This window comes from Vidua chalybeata, chromosome 1 (assembly GCF_026979565.1).
Source record: "Vidua chalybeata isolate OUT-0048 chromosome 1, bVidCha1 merged haplotype, whole genome shotgun sequence".
NCBI lineage: Eukaryota > Metazoa > Chordata > Aves > Passeriformes > Viduidae > Vidua > Vidua chalybeata.
Genome location: NC_071530.1, coordinates 86685211 through 86713023, shown reverse-complemented (window position 1 = coordinate 86713023; position 27813 = coordinate 86685211). Strand labels below are relative to the sequence as shown.

At 39.2% G+C, this 27813-nt stretch overlaps 1 protein-coding gene across 4 annotated transcripts in view; it reads right to left on the bottom strand.

Annotated features, from left to right (window-relative positions):
- Positions 1-27813, bottom strand: part of FHOD3 (formin homology 2 domain containing 3) — a 374768-nt gene that overhangs the window by 55548 nt on the left and 291407 nt on the right. For 2 of the 4 annotated variants that reach the window (XM_053946685.1, XM_053946704.1), the window contains 6 exons: positions 26471-26605; positions 23137-23187; positions 18126-18340; positions 11877-12182; positions 7218-8107; positions 560-718 (listed from right to left, as the gene is read on the bottom strand). In XM_053946685.1, coding sequence (XP_053802660.1) covers positions 560-718; positions 7218-8107; positions 11877-12182; positions 18126-18340; positions 23137-23187; positions 26471-26605 — 1756 coding nt within the window. The remainder of the gene's footprint in view (positions 1-559; positions 719-7217; positions 8108-11876; positions 12183-18125; positions 18341-23136; positions 23188-26470; positions 26606-27813) is intronic. The other 2 variants (XM_053946675.1, XM_053946696.1) reach the window with 1 other exon arrangement.

Below are 27813 nucleotides of genomic sequence, written 5' to 3'. Positions count from 1 at the left end.
AACAGAGCTCATCTTGGATCTTGGTAAGAATATCTGTAAAGTCAAACATGTAATGGTGAAAATTACATCATCTGTAATCTTTATACCAACTGCTTTTCTTCAAACACCAGTAACACAGAAATGCTATTCTGGGCAGAACTAGTTGCTGTATTTGTTTTCCATTAGATATACAATCTAGAATGACTCCAACAGCAAGCTGGGCATGAAATTTATTAAATCGTGTACCAGTTGCATCAGCCCTGGTAACTCACTGCCTATTTTTGCTGCTCACAGTATTTCAGTCAAGCTTCAGATAATACTCTGGAAAACCTGACAGAAATTAACACCATTGCTACTCAAACAAAGCAGATAATCCATCATCACTGAGCATGCCCAGCCTCACAATACTTCCTGCTTCTGAGTCCACTGCACTGGTTTCACAAATTTCGACACTCAGACTGAACATAATACAACCCCTTCTCCTTTTTCCATGACCAGTCTGGCCTGTACCATATGCAACATGGGAAAAAAAAAAAAAATTGAAGATGAAGACTTGAAGACATCGACTGTTTTTTCTTACCTCTATTCCTTCCTTGTTTAAGGCATATTCATCGAAGTTCAAAATAGCAGTCTTGATGGTGCGGGGAGGGGGCAAGACAGTCAAGCCAATATTAATGGCATTGCTTCGCTTTGAGTCCAACACAATGATCTCCTGTCGCTTCCCATCTGCAGCAGTTTTCTTGGTAAAGAAGAGAACAAGGTCATCATTCCTCTGATCTGTTTTATAAAGGAAAAGTCACTCCTTTCACTAATGACTTCCTCCACTCAAGAAAGCTGACACTGAGTATAAACCTGATTTATTTTTAGGCATCAAAACAAGAGGAATTCTTGTAGCACATCCTTATCCTATCAACATGAGCTGCCAGGATTCAATCAGAGATCTGAACACTGCTGTGCAAAGCAGAGCTAGTCTGACATAGTCCTCAAAAGGGCAGTTTGGGGCAGGAGCCAGTCTGAAAAACATTGAAACTGCCTCTGCCAGCCCAGAGCTCTCTTATGCAGCAGGACTAGCCAGCACAGGACTGATGGGGCAGCAGCTGGGCAGCCAAGGGGCTCCAGGGCTCAGTTCCCTGTTGGATGCACTAGTCTGGACCCTCTCTCACTTGTGTGGCTGGCTGGGAAACAGAGTAGTTCCACCTGCCTGCCAGCATTCTCCTGTGTTATATATCCACCTCGGACACTGGCAAAGGAGCCATAGGTGCCTCTCTGGAGGCACTGGCATGGTTTTCTGACCTTTGGCTGCCTGGGGAATGTTATATGACCTTGCTGCTCATTAGATGTCTGTCAAATATTTCATAGAATAGTATTTCACAGAAAAATTTTAACCCTTGTGCTTTTTACAAAGTTTTATTTGACACTATCCATATCCTTGGATCTTACCTCCAAATACTACCAAGTACAAATAATACCAAAATCACAAAGGACTGGCAACATATGCTTTAAATTCTGTTCTAGATTACACCCAAGGAATTTCTTTCTCTTTCTCCCCATCCTTATAGTGGCAAAATATGAACCAACTACGCAAGGTGACTCAAAATCCACTCATATGGCATAATGTAGTGTTGAATGTGGTCTTTGGTTTTACACCTCTTTCTCTCTCTCATCATTCCATGCTACAAGCTGTCTCTTTGGTAACTATGTATGTCATGCTGGGTAGCTGAAAGGTGAAAGGAAACTGCTCCTCATACTCAGATTTTTTTCCTCCCTCTGCATATATGTGAACATTGTAAACATGTTTTCTGTGGTTCTTCTGCCTTTTCCCTATCAAAGATGGACTGAGGAATGCCATTAAGCACAGGAGCGTAGGGAGAAGTCCTGCATGCTGATGTATCAATCTTTCATCTCTTGTGAATTTGAGGAAAGCCCAGGAGGAGACTTACTGCTCGAGTCTCAATCTGTGCTCAGGATTATTTTTTACTACTGAGCTTTGTCCTTCACTTTCTTTGGGTCTGCACTATAGCCACCAAGACACAAGATACCCCACTGCCAGGCCTACATGCTGTTTTTGAATTGGAAGTTAGTAAATATGATTTCTTATCATATTTACCTCCAGAAACACCTCCAGCTGTGGACAGCCTGTAATGGGGAATGCAGCTGTATCATTAAAAAGATACCTTTTTCTGGCATAGCTCAGAACCTTGCTTGCACAGGAAGAGGTTTGTCCACTGGTTCCTGCAGCCTGCCCAGAACCTGTATGATACCACAGTCCTTTCATCATACCAGAACAACTTACGTGGTATGATGCAACTCTTGTGTGCACGTGGGTCTGAAGGCAGGTGCTGTTTACAGGAATTAGGAAATACCACATGTGTATAATCAGAGAAAGTAATATGAGGATTGTTTTTTTTAAACTTAAAAAGAAACAACAATTTTGCAGTAAACAGAATAAATTTTAGGAGAGCAAAGATAATATTTCTTTTCTATGTTTTTCTATCAGTTCTGTCAGAACTGCTCTCTTCTTAGCTGCTAAAAAGTATCCCCAAAGCCTTCCTGAATTTTCCCTTTTTTAAATAATAGACTCCTCTTTTTCTTGGGGAGCTACCTGAAGGATGTGAGATGCAGCTTCTCCTTTAATGCAGTAACTTTTCCTTACCGAGCCACTAATCACATTCTCAGGACCACAGTTAGTGGCCAAGACCACATTAAAACCAAAGAGGGTTCACCAGAGACTGCTTCCTCTTGAGTTTGTATTGCACTAAGCCTTTTTAAAACCACCACTTTTTACCTTGTCCTTTGGAGCACAAAATTACACAGCTCCAAAGAATTTATGCAGAAGGGAAAAGGCCAGAGGGAAGGAGTTAAATTTAGGCTTCCCACATGTGGTATGGGTAAGTAAGCCTCAAATCTTCAGCTCTGTTTTTAGGCTCCCAAGTCTGACAAGAGAGACATATTCATTTGGGGGATGCAGGACGCTCACAGCTGGGATCATTGCAATCCCTGCAGTGCACACACTCCCTAACAATGAGTTATGAAAGACAGATGAGCTGCACAGGGCATGAGTGCATGGAGGTATTTTCCAGAGCTAGAATTGCATATGGGATATAAAATGTTGGGGTGGTAACCCTTTTCAAAAACAGGGGCTGAAGAGATTTTAAATCCATTTTTGGGATGAGGTCTGAGTTCCAAAGAAATCCTTTCCAAATAAATAAAAGGATGAAGAAAAGAGAAAGATTTTACTACTATGAACGTTACTACCTTACTGCTAGGAAAAAAATTGCTTTTCGTCTGCAATGAATTTGCACAGGTGGAAGTGTCTGACTGTTAAAATAAGCTGCAACTACTAATTTCTACTACAATATTTGGTGACTTCGATCTATGCTTTATAAATTCATTAACAGAGTGAGTTAAAATGCTTGAGGGAGCAGTGAACTAGTGAACTTGATTTTATATTTTAATCTGTCAGTATGAAGTGTAATCCTACAACTTCTATATATACTATATTATTATATGTAATTACAAAAGTAATTATAAAATACAAATGTACCAGGTAGTATAATCTGTGGAAAACAAACACTTCTGCAATGTATTAACAATTATAGTGAATTTAGACCTTTACAAGACCTAACTGGCTACATTCTCTTGTCCCTATTGAAGACTGGGTAATCCAAATGGATTATTTAAAACCTATTACCATCCCATAGAATGTGATTTGCAGTCTGATGAGAACATAGTTGTAAACATGCCTCTTTGCTTTAATTAATATGGAGGCAGAAAAACTTAAACAACTTTTCAAGTGGTCATATAAATAAATAATTATATTATGAGCATCAATTCATAAATATCTTCTGCCTTTAAAGCTGCAAAAGTCTGCATCAGTAGTGCAGAAAAATCTACCTTAATAGTGAGATGGCTATTTTTAAAATATTTTTAAAAATTTTTATTTTATTTCTATCTCAATAAACAAGGATTTAATACAGGAGATTTAAAATGGAATCGCTCAGCTGCCACTGACTTTTTCCAGGGTGTCTGTATGTAATCTTTTTTAGAAATTCTGGTCCACATTTGTGACTTGTCCTGGCATTTACTGAAATTGCAACAAATCATTTCAAAAGGACTATGTGTCTAAGCATGTGTACATGAAAGCAGATTCCTTCCTTTTTATCTCCTACTAATTTTTATGTCTGTGGGCACATAATGGATCACTACATCCCACAGGGTATACATGAATCAGCGAAATAATACTTTCATGCAAAACCAAGTGGATGGTAAAAGGGATGAACAACAGCATTTGATTGAGGAGTGTCCTCATGTTTTCACTTCTCTTCACAGAAAAGTAAACACGTTGAAGTACTTTCCCAAAATATCTGCTTTGTTCAGTGGAGTGGGAAGGAAATAAATACTACACTGGTTTGGAGGGGATACCTGATCACTCCTTCTATTGGCAATAATATTTTATAATATTGGCAATATAATGCAGGGTGCTCTATTCTAAGAAAGAAACCAACTAAAGCAACTAAAGGTGCTCCACAAAATAACATCAATGTGCAAATTTCTCAGTGTAGCATATGTTTTCCTAAAATCAAGAATCTCCTCTCTCAGTCCCAGCCCCCAAAACCTTGCATTATATCCTACAATTTTAAATCCACTTTATTTTATTATAGTCTATTGTGTTTAATGAAAAACTTCTCATGAGCCAGGAAGTAGCTGTTTATAGCTGTGTGTTGTGGAAATCACAGTGAAGGATTAGAAACTGGAGTAAAATTGGTTACAGCTGTATGAGAGAGCATGAGCACAAGATAGAGCCAAGCCCCCCTTTATACACCCTGACTTTGCTTTTCCTCTCATCCTTCTAGACTGCTCCTTTTCCATGCACCTACTTCCATCTCTTAATATGAAATCTAGAGATTTAACTTCTGATTTGTTGCTCTGCACTCTCTTTTTTCAGCTGAACCAACTGAGCTGTGAGTCAGACTTTACAATATTATAGAATAAACCTGTTTTGGATTGCAGCCATTGGACAGGAGAAACTAGACACAACGGGGAATGTGCTCTCTGGAAATAAACCAAGCAGTCTGGAAAAATCGACAGCTATCCTAATTTGAGTGTAATCTTTGTACCAAACCTCAAGATTTTTACAGATTCGGTGGTCTGCTTAATTATTCCAACTTTCTCTTGATCTAAGGACCATTGCCTGCTCTGGAAGAGTTGCTGGTTTTCACGAAAAGCAGGCAGGAGCTTCAAAAGCCTGCAGAGAATTCTACTATGGTACTCCTCGGTCCCCATTGTCTTCTCTGCAATGAGACAATGAGACTTCTATGTCTGTGTTATGGGACAGGGTGGAAAGAGAGCCAAAAGTACAATGTCTCATGTGGAGAGCAGTTATTAGTCGCCAAGGGGAAAGCACCTAAATCATTCCTCAGACTTGCACTAATTTCAAAGAAACCTGCTCACTCATCTTCCAGCCAGAAGCCAAAAGCTGTGCCAAAGCATCAGGCAGGTTTGAGAAGCAAGTGTGAGAGAGGGAAAATGGCCAAGGGTAGTTTGGGAACATGCACAGCGATTGACTGAAAAAGTAAACAAGTCATAACTCCAACAATTTAAAATTTTATCAAAATTTCATGTGAGAATCAAAGATCAGGAATCAGCCAGAGTGCTCCATTACAATGCTGGCACTTAACACAAAGCTAAATTTTGGAAATGGCAAATATGTTATCATTCCACATTCAATTCAAGGAATTAAATATTTTATGGATCTAAGAAAATGCTCTCATTCCTTCCATCTATGAACCATCTGTGTCAGATTTGTATTTACGGGGAGAGAGATGAGGAGTAGCACACCATGACGTCACCAGCATTCCTTCCTCAGCAGAGAAGGAATTAGAGAGAGAAATGAATCTCGGCATTGGCCAGATGAACAATCAGCTGAATGTGTTTTTAAAGGTGCTAAACCATACATTTCAGATTTGCATGCATCTGCATTACAAAAAATTCAGCTGAGAGCAGTGATGGCAGGATCTACATGAGCCCTCTCTTTATGTACCTGTTGATTGCCAGGTACTTGTGGGCTTGATTACAGAAATTCCAATGTTTCCACTTTGTCAAGATGATCAAGAATTACTGTTAGAAAATTTTGAGCTAATAAACTGGACAAGTGACACAGAGAACCTTTACTGTGAGACATCTTTACTGTGATTCCCCAGAGTAGGAGCAAACAACAATATATATAATACATAATAGATGTAATAACTTTCTCTAGCTAAAGAGAAGTAAAATATTCAAGATGCTGACTGTTTTTATATTACTATAAAACATATAGGCATATGAGAAAACACACAAGCCATTCATTTATTTTAAGAGAGATGGACATTTTTTACTATCATTTAAACTGGAAAAAAATATTGTTTCCCTGATACCAATTATGCTTCTTAGAAGAAAAGGAGTTTATGTAGCCATGAAAAAAAAATGTTCAGGCTAATAACTTTTTTAACACTACTTCAAGTTCCTCTTAAGTGTAACTATAAAAAGCTTCCTTTTGTTGTTGATTCTAATGTCAAACAGCCATGTCATGAGCCTTTGTGAGTTTATTTTATTACAATACTAAGGAAGAGGGAATCCTAGCTACAGAGGTATTTCCTGTGCCAGCTTCTATCCTAAAATTGCCACATTGTATAAATTAAAGATTTAATATAGGCCTGTTCACCAGTATAAAACAAAAACCCAACACCCCTGCAGAGTTCAGCTGTAAACATGGTCCAGCTGATAATTCCATCCTTCAGAACAAAGCACATGCGTAGACTCTTTGCAGCAGATCCAGTCTGATATTCTAACCTTTCCACATAATGATTAGGAAAATATTACCAAGTGAAGAACTGTCAAATACACAGATATGAATCACCACACTGTGACCTTTTTACGAATGCAACAGAAAATATTTCAGATTCCAGTATCTAGTTTGGCACTCAGCTATGGACAATCTAATGTAAAATTTGTTGGTATTTGTCACCTGGAGTGATATCCCACAACTGGCAGACCTAAGACAGAAGGGCAACTTGGCACATAAACCACCCTAGGCTCATCTCTAGTGTCAGGCCACGGAATATCTTCCGTCATAGGCCAAGCTAGAAACACATCCAGTAATTTCCACTGGTTTTATATAAACAACATAAATCACCTAGATCTAATTCAGAATGAATATCAATACAATAGCAGAAAAATAGCAAACTGAATACAAGCTGTACCTTTGTGACAGGCAGTTCCTTGGATTTAGACTCAAAGAGATGCTCCAGTTTGGAAGTGTCCACCTTAATGGGTTCCAGTTTCGACCACAGGAATTCTCTGCAGCGTTTGTTGTTTTTACACTGCCACTCAAATGGCCGTACCTCATTCCAAAACAGACGGATGGTTTTCTTCTTCTTTATAAATGCTGGCTGACCCCTAGAAACCTGGGGTGACCCTAAACCCTGAGGAGTGCTGAACAGTGGAGGAGGAGCCAATAAATTAGCAGAGGGCGGCGGTGGAGGTGGACATCCAAACAAGGGGGGAGGTGGTGGAGGAGGCAAACCCAGAAAAGAAGGTGGAGGTGGAGGAGGGGGAGCAAGGGAGTCCCCAGGACCCATATCCATGTCCAACACATCTACATCATCCTCCTCCCCCAAGTCTGTAAAATCCATGTCTTTGATTTTAAGTTCTCGAGGATTAGCCATGAGCTGATCCCAGATGTAATCAGATTCCTTCTTTGTCTGTGCTGGTGTTTTCTCGGGGACCTGTTCACTGATTTCATCTTCAGGCACTGCTATCCCCTTAGCCAGCTCACCACTGTTAAATTTTTCTGCAAAGGCTTTCACACTGCCTTGGTTGTCCAGATTTCCAATCTCCATCTTTTTGACATTTTCATCTTTGGCCTGCTTTGTGGCCTGAAGAATAGAGATCCTGCTGGCTAGGCTAGTGAGTGACTCTTCGCTTTCCTCCGTCTCCTTCTTTTCCTCCTTCGCCTCCAGCTCCTTCTCCTCTTCATCTTTGGGCTTTTTGTTATGCGCATACAACATGTCCAGCATAAACCTCTTGTTGTTGAGGATGTTGCTGCACTGCTCATTCACACCAGCATCCTGAATAGTCTGTGACCATGGACCTGCAATCACACACACAGAGACAGGAAGAGTCAAGGGAAGGAAGTCAGAGCACCAAGAACAAGCTTCAACCAACAAAAAAAGCCATTTGCAGGATGCATGTACAGCTACTCTTAGACTAGGCAAGCAGTTACTGTGAAAATTTTGAAATAAGATACAGCACTGATACATGGACTGGTCTTAATAGGTTGGAAGTAATTATCAAAAAAGGAAGGGGACTAGAGAATAATGTAGTTTGGTAGGGACTATATAACTCCAGGATTTGAATGTTCAGGTTTCTCCTGAATTCTGTAAGGTTTCATTTTGGACTTATTACCTCAGCTCATTTTATACAGTGCATAAATTCTCATAACCTTTGGTATTCCAGAATGGGGCTTAAACATCATGACAATGACACAAAACAGGTTATCATCATACTCTTTACCTGGCCATGTACTGGAACAACCTCAGGAAAATATTATCATATGAAAGAGATCTTCCCTGCCTGATATCAAGGCCGACATGTAGCTGTTTACTTCTCCTCCTCCCACCCTGCTGGCTAGGGAAGGGCAGCTTTCAGACCCTCAGAACCCCCTGGCTGTGTACCAGGGCCATCTTCACAAAACAGACTATTGTAATTCTAAAGTAGGCTGTATACCCAGGGTACAGCTCTCAGGGCAATTCAGTGAGTATAAGCATAAGCAAGATATTAAAAGTTGTTTATCGTATGAGAACCTTTATAAAATAATTTTGAACATGCTGCTCATCAATCACTGTTAACCTCCCTGTTATATGTTGGTGTTGAAAGACTATTGGCCTTCCCACATTACAATCATTTAACATTTCACTGCAATGAAGCTTCATCTTTCTGACTACCACTTTTCTCACCAATAATAAGCAAAATACCATGTCTGAGACAGCACCATAAATAACAAATTATAGTGGTCAAACTTTAAAAATATATGATGTAAGCGTCTCTGTGACTCCATTTCTCTGAATTTAATACTACTAACCAATGTGGATAATGTGTCTAACAATTATGGTGCTCCTTTTTCCAGTGGACATCAGATGAAGTGATTAAACATGCAACAATGATAATTCTTCACACTTACTGTATTTCCTGTATGGAATTCCTCTGTTCCCCATAGTCCTTACACATTTTATTAATACATTTTTCATAAACTCTGCTTCTTTTATTTCATCATTTTACTTTCATCGCTAGCCTGCCTTTTTTTTTGGAGTCCTTGTGGTTAAAGATTTTTTTTTGTACCTGTAGCTTGTCCTTTTTCTTAAACTCTCATTTTATCTTGGTTTCTTCACTTATGCTCCCACCTTTTTCAATACCTTGGAGACTTGAGTATCTTTTATGGCTTCCTCTGTCAATGGAGTTGCTTTCTTAGCACAACATCTAGTCCTGTGCTCTGAGAAGGTGTCCTCTTGGTGAGATCTACATCCAGGGCCCCACAACTCCCCGTCTCCCCTCCCTTAAAACAACACCACATTAAAATGTAGGGCCTTGCAGCACAAAGTGTGTGGGCAGCAGTGACTCCTGCCTCTATTTAGATCAAGCTCTAACCTATGTTTTAAAATCAGTCCAGAGGTTTAACCCCAGACAGAAGAAAGACTTTTTTTCAGAAATGGATACAACCTACTTTCTTGCAGGTGGACTCACTGCTTCCATTATCTGCTCATTTTTCCTCAGACTTGATCCACGGGATTGCTTTCTTATCAATACTTGCTCACCTGAGGCAGTCTCTTAGATTTCTCTCTGAGGTAGCTTCACTAAAGTAGTGAAGTAAAGACACCACTAGACAGCTCCTTCCCCACACCATAGATTTTACTCAGCTGTGTCCTCACAGAGGATTTCCCCCTACTCCAAGCCTTTCCTTCAAAGATGTTCAAGATGGCTCCCATGATCCATCTCACAAACTCCACATGATCTACGCCCTCTAAGTTTCATCAGATGGGATCCTCCAGTGTTTAATCCCTTTGCAAAAATACTGATCAGAATTTGCCCAGACACAATCTCTAATTTGCATTTCCCAGTTCCACCCCCAACTGTCCAAGCTGATCAAAGATCATTTCTGTGAAGACTCTTGCTACCTTGCTGGCCTCTTCTGCCCTCCTCTCTGCAGGTAAAGCTTTGAAATATCATTGGAGAAACAAGACTTATTGGAAGCCAAATTTGGCAGGATGGCTAATGAAGAGGCTTGCATCAAGGGTTTTATTCCTTTGCCCTCAATGTACCCTGGCAGAACTAACGGGCCAGCCCATAAATGACAAAATGCTTCTTGGGAATGTCAAAACTGCTAGAGGAAGTGCTCTTGTTTGCTTTCCAAAACTCCTCACCTACTAGACAGCAAACAATTCACTACATGAGTCCTCCTATACAGCACTACTGAATAAATCTTTGGTCTACTGGTAGTGTAGGACAATTTTAAGATGTTGGTTTTAGGAAGAGTACATTTCTTAGCTTTAACAAAAGTACATAGGGACTTTCAATTAGAATGGTAACAGGTCAGTCAGACAAGGTAAGGAGAAAAAACTTGTAACTGTCCTTTATTTGTACTTGGACTATCTTGGACTATGCCACAGTGTAGCAACTTCCTTCATCTGTGATCCCTCCCTGTGATCCCTCCTTTCCTACAGATATATCCATCTACATTCATTATGAGTACAATAGCACTCTAAGTAACTCAATCTTGGTGCTGACTGAAAAGAAATTAGCTCTAAAATTTAGGATGTAATTCATGTAATGCTTCCCAGAAAAAAAAAAAGTAACAGATTTAAACTTGAATAATTCAATCTGAGAGGTTATGTCTATGTGGTAATCGTTGGGATTCAGAGTTACCCCTCTTCTTTCTGGACAGAGCAGGACTATTTCACACTGTGAAGCACATCTCATTTTCTTATCTAGAATTTAGAAAATATAGGACAATGCATTCCATGGTTCAGACCAAAGAAAACTTGAGAATCAAATGTCCTAAGGACATTACATTTCTTTACCTCCCTATGAAAAAAGAAAAAGAGTAATCAACAAAATCAAAATCTGCCTTTTATTCCCTCCCTGCCTGAGCTGAAAGACAAGCTCTGGCTATCATTATCTCTCTGGGCAGAAACTTGGTACTCAAGGTGTTTCCCAGGCTGAGCCTTTTACAGGCTGGTACCTGGTGGCCTATTTGACTAGAATACCTCAGCACTATGAAACTGGTCTTTTCCAGACAAGGTGTATTTCATGTGCCTCCTCCACATGAGCTAAGGATGGCTACAGCCCAGACCTATCTTCAGCAGCTCCTATGTATCTCTCCTGTGTGAAGCCTGTCCAACACAGTAGTACTAAAGGGAAGGAACAAACATCTCAGCCCTCACTGCCCTTCCTTTTCCACTAAAATGATGAGAAAAGGTATCTGGAACTTCATGATGAATTGTGTCAGCACAACCCTTTGTCTCACTGACTTATGTACAGAAAACCCAAATAAATTCTACAGGACCTAGAGCCAAGTCTCTGCAACATGCTGATTCAGTAGTTAATATATTAATCTTAGGAGAAGAAAATTGTCTCAAATAAAATGAAACTTCATTTCATCAAGGTCCTACTGTCCCTCAAACACAGTAACCCCAATAAATTCTGGATGTCCAAGCAGAGAGTAGACAAGACTTGGCCATGGTGAAGAAAGTCTTAGATAGGTGCAAAGGGTTTGTTAGCTAATTAACACAATATCAAAGCTGCTAATTTAACACTTTTTTTTTTTCCATCAGAAACCCTTCATTATTGAAAAAGCTTCACTTTACCAGTTTCATTGTCACTGGTTAACTTGTCCTCTCTTTCTTCCCTCTCTAAAGTGCTGCTTGCTGAGGATATACTGGATGCAGAACAGTTGTCTTTTTCATTCACTTCCTCATTCTGCCTCTCCTTTTCACTGAGTATTGCACTTTCTTCTGGCTCTCTCTCTGATCCTTGCTCCACCTCACTCTCTGGTCCCACCTCTGTAGCCTCTATTTCCTTGGGTGTCTCCGTTCCCTGCTTGGCCTCAGCCTCAGCCTCCTGCTCTGGTTCTGGTTCTGTCTCTGTCTCTGGTTCGGGTTCACTGGCACTCACTGGTGGAGAGAACAATGGGAGAAAGAGATTCACTTAACAATGGAGACATCTCAGATTCACCTCTCAAAACGAGAGCGACGTGAGAGTTGTACAAGTGCCTTATGGAAAGAAAATAAAATGCAAGTCCGTGGCGTGCTTAGGAACATTAGGAGCAACAGACTGATGAATGTTGTGCGATGACAGCATTGCACGTGAGAGTGGCCTGGCAAGCCCCTTCACTCGCTGTCTGGAGCCAGCCCACTATTTTTATACATACTTCCACAGCTGCAGTGTTGGACTCACACAAGGATTTGAATGAACCAGCAGAAAATGGGCATCTCACCTGAGCATTGACAACTCAGTGCCTAGACACAGCCAGGAAAGAAGAGATTAAAAAAAAAAAAAAAAAACAACAAAAAACAAACAAACAAAAAGGAGAGTGATTGTGGCTTTTGGTTGAATTTTCTTTGGGTTCTGGAAGAGTTCTTTTTTCACCTGATGATGAACACTTCAACAAAAAAAAATACAAGTATTAGTTTTAATAACACACTTGAATGGCACAGTCTCAAAATGGCACTGTCACACATTTGGCTGACAAAAACCATATGTTGTTTCATGCACATTTACTTCAGAATAGCCACATCAAAATTCAGCAAAGTTTCCAACTGCCTGGCATATGGCACATATTTAGTTTCCAGTTGGTTGGCATATGGCACACAATGAGCTTTTTTATCAGTTGGCACACAGAAAACAGTGTTGATAGTACATACTTGATTTCTTCTTCCCTAGTAAAAATAATTCATTCACCTTTAGGGTTTTTAGCAGCAACAGCAGATTTTCACATGCAAATATTCTCTGCATGCTGCAAAGAAACTGAAGAGCATTCCACACATATTCCTGTCAAGAAGCTCACAGTTCTCTGAAACCTGAAATAGCCATGCAAAGTGTGGCAAAAATGGACATGCATGTTAGCTCTGCATACTTCCCAAATTCCCTCTGTACTAAATTTTGTGGGTGGCTGAACTATAATGACCAAGTCATATTTGGTTTGTCCCTCTGTTAACTATTTTTCATTACAATATTGCAAAAGAGTCTTCTGGACTTCTCCTTGTCTTTGGATTACACAAAATACAATGAGAATTTCTTCAGGTACTACATGAACCTTTGAAGAAAAAAAAATCACGCTGAAATACTGGAATGCAATCCAGATATTTCAGTCCTCTACTGAGCACGTAAGTATTTATCCTAAGTAAATATATAAGCCAAAATAATGAAGATCATATTATTCTCCATTGAGGGCACTTAAAACTCTAATACTAGATACGTAAGCACCTCTGCCCATGCCTTGTTTCTCTAAATGTACCTTACTTATGACTGTATCCTGGACACTCCCTAGGAGAGAATCAAAATTACAGAGGGCTGTCAAGAAGTTGGCAGACACTGTAAATCCCAGTGATGTGTTTCTCACCACAGCTGTCAATGTGTAGGTATAGAATGAGAACATTTTAAAGTCAAGCCAAGATTTGAATATGATTGAGATGAAAGCTTAGGAATTCTTCAGAAGTTCCTGGAACCAATGTGGTACTTTAGCAAGAAAGATTCTCAGCTTGCCATGGTTCAATGTTACATATATACAAATGTCACCAATTAATCCATGAATAATCATAATTTCATATAAATTTTGGATATTTCTCTCTAAAAAAAATCCAAAAAACAAACAAACTGTCATGCAATAACCAAAAAGGTCAACTTCAACAGCTCAGATGGAGAAAAAAGCTGATTAAAACATGGCCAGGACTCCTAACGCTTACTGCAACTTTGTCATCATGAAGCCACACTGAAGATTCAATAGAAACAATTCAGGGGAGATGCAAGAAATGCTTGAGAAAATTTGAATGTTCAAAAGAATTCCAGATACTCTTCTAACAAGAAATATTCTACACATACCAGAAATATGCAGCAACTTAGCAAAATCTAATACATAACAAAGAGTATAGAGCACTATACTGACGTAGGCTGCTCTTTTGAGTTCCAGGAATAATAAAATCCAAGTATTTGAACAAAACAAGGATATGTTGACACTCAGTTTGACAGCCTCTCTCTCTCTCTCTAGGCATAATATTACAAAATCCACCCATAATCCAAATCACTTGAAAATAGTGAGCTAAGTCCAGCAGGACTTTCCTTAAGAAACAGTACAAAAATCAAATCTGCCAGGAAACACTATCAAGAGAACAAAGCCAGCAAGCTAGACACGTGTCCATCACTTGCATTTCCATCATGTAATCAACTGCAGCGATATTAGTGAGAACTTCTGAAGATGTTAAAAAATACAGTTCTCAGTGAATGCTTGGTAGTGCCTATTTGAAATGAGCTCAGACTTTCAATCCCAGATCTACTGGGTCCATTTTTGTACCAGACAAAACACTAAGTGGCAACCTCACAGGTGGCAAGATAAATAAATAACAGACCAGGCTCTGTCTCCTGTCTTCAGACTTCTGCTGGTGGAGAGTGCAAAGACTCAGGAAAGCAAGCCTGGTCAAATCAAAAAGCATCAACAGCAAAGAAGGTGTGCCTGAGATGTTAAGAAGCATGACACCTTTATAAGCTGATTCCTTCTGAAAAGCAAGCCTAAGAACTTATAATGCAGTAGAGGGATATGGACATTTCCTTTAATACTCAACTATAAATCCACTTTGAAGGAGACACAAGATGCTGTATCCTGCTGATAAGAACTCAACCCTCCAGTCCTATATGCCCTCAGAGAGAAGAAATATCTCTCTGGGTTCACATCTAATCCCCTGTCTGGCTAATTGATTAGCCAATCACATCCCCATCTATTTTCTATGCCTTCCACTTGGAGGTGTGAGATACATATGCTGAGTGTCTCTTGTAGATGCATACAGTAAATCTGAAAATATCTATATCTGTCCAAGACCTCTTGGTTCAATTGTTCAGGCATTGCCTGAAGTTTTGGCTGTTATTTCCCTTCAGCTACTCCAGCACTCCTCTTCCTCAGAATTCTATAGGGACTCCTTATCTCTCCCCACTCCCACTCCAATCTTTTCCTCCCATTCCTTGTGTTGGTAAGAACAGGTGCAGACTGAATTGGCTCTTTCTTCGTGCAGTCAGAAATGATCCTTTTTTGTCCTCCCACACAAGTTCCTCCTCAGACTTTCAGTATCATGGTCCCTTTGGCTCTGCAGCTGGGGCTGCATTGGCCTCATTGCACACTTATGCTCTGGTGCTTCCTCATCTGCTGAGATGCTCTTATCAGTCATGCTTTGGGCAGCATTTGAGCCCTGCTCAACCACCACTATATTCAGAAAGTCTCCTACTCTCCCCAGTGTGCACTTGGGTTGGCCTGCCTACTTTCTCAAGTGCTAAAACAGCTGCTTCTTTCAGTCAAGGGTTCACCTTAAATTCCTTTGTAGACTGACTTCAGAGATGTCTCAGTTATTGTTGCTCCTCCTTTACTGCATACTTGCACTTCACAAAATATTCTCCAATGAAATTACAAAATAGTAAGTAGCTGCTCCAAAAAAAAAAAAAAAAAAAAAAAAAAAAAAATTAAGCTCCTTTTTGCAGTTACAGGGCTGCCTTAATTTCCTCTGAATGCCATAACACAAGTTTTACAAGCGTAAGTCCTACAAGACTTGATTACTTCAGTGGAACCAATTGTTTTATATGAGAAAACACTGCAGCTCAGTAAGTCCAGATTTTTATATTGGGTAATGGTACTGACACATTTCACAGTGTGAGACAACGTTCCACAGACAGAATCTGTTTCCTTCTTAATACCAGTAGATACTGGATGGCCAAAGGATATTTCAGCACAAAAATAATAAAATAAATCTGACATCAAAAATCCCTTATTGTTTTACTACTAGATGAACACTCTTTGTCTTTGACCTCAGGTTTTGAATTCTGCAGATGAATATCACACATCTGTTAACACCATTCTTGCAGAGTCTTTAGAGCATCACATGCACAGAACCAAGGAACTGTTTTTCTTCTGCAGTTTCATTCCTGCTTGGGAAGATGGTGAACCCCATATTAAAAGCAACTGCTTGGGCTGCAAGTAATCTGAGTTCCATTCAGCTTTTCTTACAACTGGCTTGAGCAAGTTAATGCTTCATTTTCTCTACCTCTTAAGTGTGATTCACAACCCTTCCTAAAACCAGTAAAATTGAGATTTGAATTCAGTTTGGAGCCTAAGGAAGTCAAGTAATAGTATAGAGACCATGGCACAGTGTCTACATTAAGCCTGTCCCCCACTGGCAGGTATCCAATAATATGGGCACTTCCAGATGGTGTGTCCTGCCCACATGTTCATGACTTCCTGTGACCTTTCCAATACTTTTGGTATATCTGAAAAAAGAGTAATTACCCATGCCCAGATCCTGCTGAAGTATGCAGATTTCAGGCCTCTGTTCAGGTTCTATCCTGGCCATCTGTCTGCAACTACCCTTGGCTGGAAGGCTACCCTGCCCCATCCACATATTCTCTCTTTGTGGTCCATTTGCCAGGCTTCCAGGTGCTGCACTCCAATGCCTACTATATTGTCAGGAGTTTTAGTAGAGATGTCCTGTCTACCCACATGTTGATATTCTGGCTGTCTGAAGCTGCCCTGTACACCTGCTCTAAATGTATTCTCCAAATGGTTTGTGCTGCTCCATTTCATGCTGCAATTTTTTTTAATGCTTCCAGGAGAAATATGTTAAAATAATCATCACAGGAGATACTTGCTCCCTACCCAGCTCTGAAATCCTAATGGTGGAAAAATCCATCTTATTTGCTCTAAAAGCAATATAGCACTAAACAAAATGGGTGTTTGGATATTTCTGATTATCAGTATTGGAGGAAAATATCTGTGGTTTCTAAGTTGAAATGATTCCACTGAGACTCTTGAGGTTCCAACAAGAAAACTGGGGAATATAATTGGGAAAATATATGAAACTAAATAAAATAAACTTCACCTACTTAGTACAGTGAGGACAAACATATGCAGCATTCAGTATTTGTAACGTTTTTCTTAAATTGCTTTGCTTTATAGCATGCTACCAGCCATAACACTCCATAAAACCAAGCAGTGCAAGTTACAAATGCATTAATCACCAATAGCATGTAGCAGGAAATCAAATAAAATAAAAATGAGTGATGGTGATAATTTGCCCTCAACATGCATTCTAGCTCCCAATGTTAATGCAACATCATGTGGTGCAAATATAAATCTGTATGGCATGTGTTGTTTCGAGGACTGAAGTAGAGGTACATGATGCAAGAGGCAGAATGACATACAAACATACACAAAAAGCATTGCTCTGTACACCAATAAATTATATGACAGCAAACCAAACATGCAAACACTAGTTATACTTTCCTTTTTACTAATTGTCTGTGGTCACTTTTAAGTCCTTTATGACTTGTATTACAATTTTAAGAGTTTTTTCTTGGTATTAAAAATAATCAACATACTCCCCCTGCCTTCAATTCAAGAACTTTTCAGTTTGTCACATTCAGCCTGTGCTCTACTGGAAGGTTATTATAGTCTTGGCATTCATCTGTTGCATTTCTTTCAGAGAATCCACATACGCAAAATCTGTTGGCAGGAATACTGTTTGTCTAGTATTCAGTAACTCCTCATATATAAGGAGCATGACACTAAAATTAAGACCCTCTGTATTCTCTATTTTCTAATTATTCTATTTGAAGAGCAACAGACAATGATATTATAAATCATAGCAGCAATTAGCAGTATTTCCTCTTATTGAACAGATTACATTATATCCAAATCAATGCAAAAAAAATAGGCAATTTAGGAAGACAGGATGGAGCAATGTAGGACCCTTTACTCTGGCACCTCATAGATTGTATTCTTGCACTCATGCATCAAAAATCACCATCCCAAGAGAAACTGTGATAAACCCAGCATTGGTTCCCCTGCCCTCCTTTTCACTTACCTTCTGAGGGCTGAGGAGTTCCACATGGGATGGAAGGGGTCTTCAGCTCTTCCTGGGACTCTGTGGATGCTGGGCTGATGCACTTGGGTACAGGTGAGGATGGAGCTGAAGGAGATCTCAGGTTCAAGGACAGCTCACTTCTGCCTCGGCTGACAGTCCGACTCTTCAGCTCCTTCTCATACTCCTCTGCTGCCAACTTTTCCAAGTATTTGTATCTGAAAGTTAAATTCCAGAGGGTTTCCGTAAAGAAAAAGAAGCCTGTGGCTGATGCTTGTTTATGGATGAAACACCTGCAGAGAATGAGCTGACTTCCTGACTCAAGGAGTACAGCACTGAACTGCCTGCTTGCTCAATCTGCCAAAAAGTGCACACCGAAGCAAAGACTACTGCCCTGAAAAATGTTAAAGTGCTTATTACAGTACAAAAGTAAAAACCAGCAGAGTTAAAGAACCTTTAGCTATAGTATTTAGCTATAGTCTGCACAGTCCTTCTCCTTTTTGGAAGCATTTGTCTGTCCTCCTTTTCACCCTCCTCCTTCCTCCTCTTCCTCCTCCTCTCAGCCCTCCCTCTCCCAAAACTAAAATGGGAGAGAAAAAAAAAAAAAAAAGAAGAAAAAAACCCTCCAAACCCAGAGCCCCTTAATACTGGTGCAAATTGCCAAAATCTGAGACTTGCTGTAAGCAGAGGAAAATGCAGCAGACAAAACCAGATCTTCCTGAAAATAATACCAATAATAAACGTTTGAATTGACTATCTAAAGATTCTGAACCTGCTTCTATTTGCTGTGAGAGCAATGCACTGGAATTCACTTTGTTCTCTCCAGAGCCTACAATGGAAAGTTTTTTTTTTTTTAATTCTGAAAAATTTCTCTGCCGGACTCAGACATCCAATAGCTTGTACCTGACGTCACATGTAGTTTATTCATCAAAGTCACTTTAAAAGAACAAAGATACATCTGTTTTGCATTTTAGGCAGGCAGAACTCACTAACTGTTTATTAAGACCAGCTACCAATCATATTCTTCATAGTATGCTTTATACATTTCGACCAAAATAACTTTTAAATATGTGCCTGTTCCAGATGTCTGCTAATTTTATCCACCATTATTTGCTAAGGAATAAATTCATGAATACAGCTGGATCAGGCTTTAGACTGTTTGCCTTATCCGCAAGTGAGCTGTTAAACAGGTTAATCAAGACTACTGCTTATGTCCCTGAAACACTCTGGTCATTCCCTATAACACACTGTTGTAAACACTTCATAACATTGAACACCTCTCCTCCCCGCTTCTGCATCACTGACAGCCCAAATTAGTGTAAGAGGGTGCACTAAAAGCAGGCAGGGTAAAGAAATCAGCCATATGTGGTAACAAACATGCTTAGTACATATGGTAGCCACACATGCATGCACATTTGCAAACATCCATATAGAGCACAGAAATGTGTCTTTGAAGAGCAGTCCTTGTGTTTTCAGAGGCAATTTGCCTTACTGCAAACAGCAATAATGAAGAACAAACTAATTTTCTTTTATTCCTCTAGAGGTATGCACAGGCTTTGAACAAATTCTGCAAGAAAAAGAACCCCTACAGACTCTGGATGAAAATATAACAAGCTACATACTTGTATGGTTATAAAATAGGAACTGTTTACAGTTCTAACATGAAGCCAATTCTTGAGACTGAATCTTGCCATTTCAATAGAGGGGAAAGCATTTCTCTGGCATCAGCATGATGTTTTGTTACAGCTCATGAAGCCACTCTTTCGTTGAATGTTGGTCACATATGTAGGGTGCCTTCCACCTCCTCACAAGCAGAGCAGATGGTACTTCAGACTCATAAAGAGTCATTCAAACTGATCACTTGGCACTAACAGGTACAGCCCATCTGGCTGCTGCCAAGTGGGTTTTGCAGTTTGCCAGCAGACTAAAACAAAGATCTGGATGGATCCTTATATGATGTGGGGAGCTACAATGTTTTATTGTCCTCAGTTCTTTTTCAGGTGCTTTAACACCTGCGTGCTGCATGCTGCACTGCCAACCAGCAAAGCAGAGACTATCATCAAGAGGCAACTTTTCAAAATGTATCTGATTATTATACTGAAACACAAAAGGGAACCAGAGCAGCAACTCCAATGGCAGCAAGCTCATCAGCAGAACTAGCTATCAAATGGGAAGCTTAATAAATAGGTATAACTGAGAAATAAAAAAGCATTCAAGAATCAGTTATTAATGCTTCACACTTGATAAATGACATTGTTGAGGTTATTTTTTGTTTCTGACAAATATTTTCATTGTTGTAATGCACTAAATAGTTATTTAGTTGTTGTTTTGCACTGGGTGATTGGGAATTTGCACTGGGTAGTTTTTACCTTGCCTTATGGAGTTTGTATCACATTGGTCTATTCCACACACCTTTCCCCTCCCACCCCTAAGCCTCAGGTGTGATGGTCTCTCCCTGACCTGCTCCCCACTCCCCCTCTCCTCACCTGTGTCCCATTGGATGTGGTCCCTTGGTTCCACCCCACCCCCTTTCTCCTGGGCTCAAAACCCCCCTGGACGACACCTTCGCTCTCTTCTCTCTTCTGGACACCACCAGATGCCTCGGCCTCTCTCACCCTGTGAGGCATCGCCTGGATCTGAGGTGGCTCCTTTATAATAAACAGGACTTAGTCCTGAGGAGAAGAGCACCTTTTGTCTTTTATCTTTGTCCATGTAGGATTCCCCATTGTGCTCAGAGGGGAGCAAGGGGATTCCTAAAGCTGGCACCCAACCAAGGGGATTCCTACACTTCATAATGAATGAATGCCAGCAGCAGATATGCAAAGTCACGTAGACCAAAATCTGAAGGGGTTTAAAGGATGAGCTACTGTACCTCCAATACAGGATGACAAATTGCCCCTGTATATGCTGTCATATTCTTTTAAATCATGGAAACCTGCAGACATCATCTCAGCTATGCTAACTCTTCTCTATAGACAACGAGCCAAAAGTCTATGGCTATCCACTTGGTATTCCTCATGAACATAACACTGGATTTATCATCTTCAATTAGATGAAATTATCATTTTGCGTTCTCTAGGTATCTGAGTAATGCCCTGAGGGCAACTTAAAATGTTAAGGTACCAACAAAGTCATGATGGTGGAGAGCATTTGAACTGTACCTCACACCGGAGAGGGCTTGGGAGCTCACATTTCTCGGTTTTATTCTTTAATCACCACTGGAAAACACCCAACCAAGCAAAGGGAAAAGACTGCAAATCATTGAACAGCAAGATCTCATATGTAGGAAACATACAAATCAGTTTTTAACTAGGATTTTAGGCATCTTGACTATAGGATTTTCTTACAGTCTATGATCTCTACTAAAACAAGTTAACATGCAACTTCTTATAGGAAATAAAACTTCATTTGTGCAAACGTGTTTGTAAAAAAGTAGCTACAGAATGTCAATGTAATGGACTACTGGTGCAAGAATTCATTTGCAAAAGTTTTCTCCAATATTTATGTGCTGTCAAAGCAAACATGTCTTTCCTCTTTATGATAGGAACTGATAGTTTGATATCTCAGTTCAAAAGAGCCCTAAAGATAACAAACCATTACTAATGAATAGTGAAATAGTCTCACATTGCACAGGAGTAATGGTGAACACTTCCCCAAAAATATTCCAGTTGGCCTTTTCCCTTACAACCTGAAAGTCCTGAAGAACTCACTCCTCATTTGTTTCAAAACTTGCAGATGAGCATCCTCACTGAAGAAAGGTTTTACTCAGCTCAAATCAGTGCATGATGCTTATGTGCTCAGATGCATTTCATTTCAGAAAATGCTTTAAACTATTTGTAATTGTTTTGAGACTGGAAGCACAATGGAAAGCCCATTTACCTCTTCTTACTCTTAGAGATGTTAAAATAATTTTTTAATATTACCTACTTCAGCCTCAACAGATAAAACTTCAGTCTGCAGAAACAAACTGTCCCCTGTATGATTTTGTGAAAAAAAGAAAAAAAAACCAAAACAAAAAAACCACAAAAGCAACCAGAAAAAAAACCCAAGTAAAAACATAGCAACACAATGATGTCTGAGATGGCTGCTCTCTTGTTTTGATAATGTAACTCCAATTCTTGACAATCCAAAAGTATCTCCAGAGAGTAATCTCTAGAGGACCATAAAAGCAGAACTGAAGCACTCTGGATGATTTTTCATCTATTTGTACAGTAACTTGCATATCTTCGAGGTGAAAACAAGCACTCCCTCCAGGATGCAATTACTAGCAGGGGTAGAGATGAAGCTACTGAAAGACAAAAGTCCTTAGTTGAGCATTCCTTGAAAAATATGCTTTTATAAGCATATACCTCCCAGCCTAGCCCAGAGTTTTTAAACTTGTTCATTGAATAGGAAAAAAAAAAAGGAAAAATAAAACCCAAACCCTCCATCCCTTCAAATATGCTATATAAATAAAACTAAAACAATGCCCCAATGATAAACACTTCTAAGCTTTGTAATTTACTTGCTGTTGTTTAAAAAGATTGGCAAAGAAAACTTGGCTCTGAAAGATAAAAATATGCTGAGAGTGGGTCAGAACCATTTCAATCAGCCTGTTACTGCAGTTTTGCAATGCTTGTGACCCCAATTTCCTTTATCCTCACTTGCCTTTTCTGACCCTCCAGAAAGCTTGGGACCCACTGAGTGAAAAAGACAGGCTTATTCAATTTATAACTCTACTAAATTTGGGCATTTTTCTGAGGCAAATAGGATAAGCTTATTTCCCACACAAATAGATAAAAGATCATCAATCATTCCTAAGTATACTCACTGCTCTTCATTTATTGCTGTGCTTACAGCTGGACTTCATTCTGCTCTTTAGCAACTTCTTTCTTATAGAAGTCTTTTGGAATAAAAGTGTTTTGTGGAAGCAGAGTTAAAAATGTAAACATATGACAGCTCCACAGTAAAGAACATAGGAAGTACAAACAGCCAGAGGGAAGGATAGGGAAGGATGGATGCATGACATACAAACCTCTCTTCTCTTGCTTGTCTTAGTTCTTCTCTTTTGTCTAAATAATCACGGCTAGAAAGAGAATTACAGTAAATTGCAGCAGAAACCAGAAGAAAAAGGTAAGTAATAGAAATATAAGTACAGTAGGAGAAACCAAGAGTGGTGCACACAAACTGATCAGAGACAATGAAGGCTGTTGTCAAAAAAACCTGCTTGTTTTTCCAAAAATTGCTGAAGAGTGTACACTTATCCATACATACACCATCAAATATGTACTTTGGAAGGTCATTAAAAATAATTCTAAAAAAACCTGCAAAAAGTGAAAAACTTGAAGCATGCTTTGAAACCTGGTATCTGAAATGAGATTCAATGAACTGCACTTATCCATAGGGAGCAGGCACAGGAGTGGCTATTTAATCATAGTGGCTATTTAACCATCCCTCATTTGCTCCATCTCAGAATGCCCCAAGACAGTGACTGCAGCCCCTGTCAGGGTAGACTGAGGCAGTGAGCAAACCTGTTGGCCTTCTTTCCAAGGAATCTTGCCTTAGTGAGTTTTAGTTGCCACAGCTGGAAACAGGACAATGGACTGGCTTTACTAAGAAGGACAATTCTGCATTCCAAGAGGGTGTGTGCAGCATCTTTGGACAGATAGCAACCTTTCACTTCCTTATTTTTCAACTGGAGTTTTAGATACAAAACTCCTTTTATGTCAGCTGCCACTCCCATAGCTCCTCAAGTAACCCATATATTTAACTTTTGCCAAATCAAGTTTGCTGAATGCTTGAGTACTATGATTTTGGACAGGCCTGCCACATCCACAAACATGGATGCAAATTTAACTCAGAGCACAGCAGAACCCAGCAAATGTCCACCCTGTCTCAGTATCACAGCAAGATGGTTCCTTACAATATATTTTTAATATTTGGTTGAATCTGGTAGAGAAAACTGATGAAACCTCCACCTTATCTGCTAGATTCTTTCACAATGTAAGCTGTGAGTACCAGAAGGATTTTCAGAACTACTCCTTTTATTAATGACCCCTTTTTTTATTCTCTTTATATTGTGTTATTAAATGAATTACTTATCATCTATTATACCAATAGCTATCAAACATCTGCAATTGCTCTTCAAAAGTCATTTAACAGGGAACACACATTACTGTTTCAGACCATCTCCATAGGCTTTGGATTCTGAACTGGTTATACTTTACAATATTTAAAAAGTATTCCAGGAAATCTTCAGCAGGCAAATTTTAACATTACTCTTTCCCCTCTGACAACTTTCACTCTTCCCTACAGCTGAAAAATAACCACTTTATTTTAGGACATATTGTTCTCTATATGCAATGGGTTCAATAGTCCTTCTACTGAGAAAAATGTTCATTCTGCAAAGCATTCCTTTAGCTAGCAATAGTTTCTGAAGCTTTGTAGCTCCTCTCCTAATCCTCCAGCTCTTTCACAACTAGTGATGCTCTCCTTTAAATTATCCTCTATTTGTCAATAATAGTGCCAGAACCTACTGCAATATTCTTGAGGCAGAGTTGGAAAGAATGAGATAACAAATGAGTCATGATGGTAAATCCAGTACGGCTCACGAGTTTAAAGACTGAATTGCAAGTGCTATTTTTAATCAAAAATACATCTTCAGAGACTGGGTTTCTAGCCAGACTGATGATACGATAATGAAATCCCAGGAACTCTTATGAAACTGTCCATGATTGCTTGCTGTGACTTTGTCTTCCTCCTGCCAGACTGTTTAATCAACTGTGGGATGCTGTCTGTTTGTGAAGTCTGGTGGCTTTGGAGACACTCTGCTCAAACAAAAGTTGTAACTTTTGAGTTATCACAAAACTCAAATCCAAAAGATGAAAACACTGGGCATTGAAAACTAAATATGTAGCACAATCATGACATTTAGTTAATCAGCTTCTGACTCTGAAATAAAGGAATGAAAATGTATATTTTGAAATTTTTTTCTGATTTTAAGAAACCTCTTTTAGTGACAGAACAACCAGTGTAGCCAACCTCTACTGAAATGTGCAGATCTGTTATTCAAACAGGTCAATCTGCCAAATGCCCTGTTGGCTTTTCCAGTCTGGGAGTTTCCTTTATGAAAGATCATGTTGGCTGTCCATGGCAGCCTGCTGCAGCCTGATGATACCACTTAGAGGGAGAGTTTTTGGAAGAGGCTGGAAGACTGCAACCTTATTGTTGCTGTTTCAGGAGAACTTGGGCAGCTGTTGGCTGCCAAAGATCCTATTATGGTGCTCTTCCACCTTCCCTCTGCCTCTCATTTCCTTCTAAACTAGCTATCTTCTGGAGCCAGGAGAATATCAATCAACCACTCCTAAGTTACTCCTCTTTCCATATTCACAGAATCACAGCCTGTTTCCACTTCTTACTAAAGGGATGATTACAGTGAAAACAATCTTGCATACTAATAAACAAATTAACATGAAACCCTGTGCCATCTTTTCCGTAACTACCAGTTCTAAGGCTATAAAACCTTTATATTACCATTCTTTAAGTTATTACATTATGTCTTTTAACTACTAAAAATAGGTTTTCTTTTCACTCATTTTTATGAGGAAACAAATTGATTTCTTAGTGTACACTCTTCAGACTGAAGGCAAACAATTTCAGGTATAGATTACACATCTATCCTTGGCCCAGTGCAGTCTTTGTTAATGTCTCTGCTGGGATTTCTAGGCATGGACTGAAGAGGTTGAGGGGGCTTGTCTCTTACTATCTTCAGGCAGCACACTCTGGGATCCCACACTGCACAACATTTTCTCAGATGTGAAAATGTGAAGTCCCGCATTCAGCTATAACATTTGTCTGACCAAGGTTTGAACAGTTTATTTTGGTCATTACCTTCTGTGAGTTGTTGATTCCAGGAGGAAGAGACACGTGTTCAGAAACACAGGAAAAAGTAATTAAAAAGCACTACCATGCAGCAAGATATTCTTACTTTGCATAACTTAAAAGGAAAAAGATTTTTCAGTGCTGTCCCTTCCTCCCTTGATACCTTTCTCCCACTGTTTCACCTTCAAATCCTACGCCTCACTGAGATTATAATTTGGTGAGTATATTAGCTAAAAAATCGAGCCTCTCTACATACCCAGGCAGTGTAATTGGCTGCCTTTAAAAAAATAGCTTTTTTATTAAATGCCAAAATTCATGATGTGTTTAATCTATCAGTTTTTAAGATACTTAGATCAAGAAAAGTATCTAAAGAGACAAACTATTCATCAATTCAATTATTTTGCAGATGAACATCTCAATGACTGATCAGTCTATCATCAGTCTATCACACATTAAAGCAAGAGACTGAGAGCAAATTTGAGTCCTACTTGAATTTGTTTCTTTCTTCACGTTCTATCCTTTGCAACCTTTCTTCTCTCTCCTGACGCCGTCTTTCTCTTTCTGCTGCCAAGGACTCCTGGTGCTGCCGAAAAGATGATGTAAGGAGACCACCCAAAGCTGGCCTGCAGAAAAGGAAGATCAGATTTCTCAGTGTCACTTTTATTGATTATACTGGCAAAAAATAAGTAGCAATCATGCAGCAAGTAACATAATCCCAACCAGCAGAATGACATGGCAATATTTATGTATGGATCTTTCAAAGCATTGGCTAAGCGTCTTCTTGCTAAATTGATTATAGATTCTGTGATGAGCTGAAGAAAAACAATTAGGGTAAGCTTCCTAAATAGCCAAATTTCTAAAGCACAAATAAAGTATGTGTAAAAATTCTTCAGTCTGTTTCAACTGCAATATTGTCTAAATATTTTTCTTTTACTTTATAATCCGGTTAATAGAAAAGCTGAATCCCGTAAAGGATTTTTGAAATTTTAAAGGAAAAAACTGTTATGCAATGATGTGAAAAACAGATGTGTCACAAACACCTCAGAATCCTCTATACAGAAAAACAAAACAAAGTAAAGGAAGATGTCAGAAATGCCCTAGAGAATTCAAATGCTCGCTTAGGTACCAGGAATATTTTTCCCTTATACATTAATAATTTGATTATCATGACTTCCCTGCTGCATGTGCTGTAAGAGCAAGATGAATCTTGTATTAAAACATATCAGTAAAACACAAAGGGACAGTCTTCTCAAACCATTTTTAAATACTAACAGAAATGATGGCCTCTACAGTAAAAACTTTTCAAAGATATAAAGCTACTTTAACATTCACTTATAGTTTGGTGCCAATATAGATTTTTTATTGGCTTTACTCTAAGTAGTACTTTGTCTGGGAGAGTAGGTCTTCTTACACAACCTTCCCCCACCATGGTGGTATTGGTACCACCAACCTCTCACATGGCAACAAAATGACCTCAGAGTAAATGTGTCTTTCTTTCTGTCTCTTAGGAAAAAATCTGTATTGTACAGGGTAGTTTTATACAGTTGCACACTGATTGAATTAGCCTGATAAAATCAAAAAGACATAACTCATGTAGAGAGGTTTCTGTGCATTGTTGTAACATGAGTTTTGCAATGAAAGGATTAATGAGAGAAATAGATACTGCCTTTTGTGTAAAAAGAAACTAAACCCTGCCTGCCTAGAGGAAGGTTCCTTAACCAGTAATGCAAACCTGAATAAATTTTCCTTATTTTTAAGAACTCAGACCCTCTCCCTTATTTATTTACTTGCCTATGGCTGCACAGTGTAGGCATTTAGCATAATGGCACCA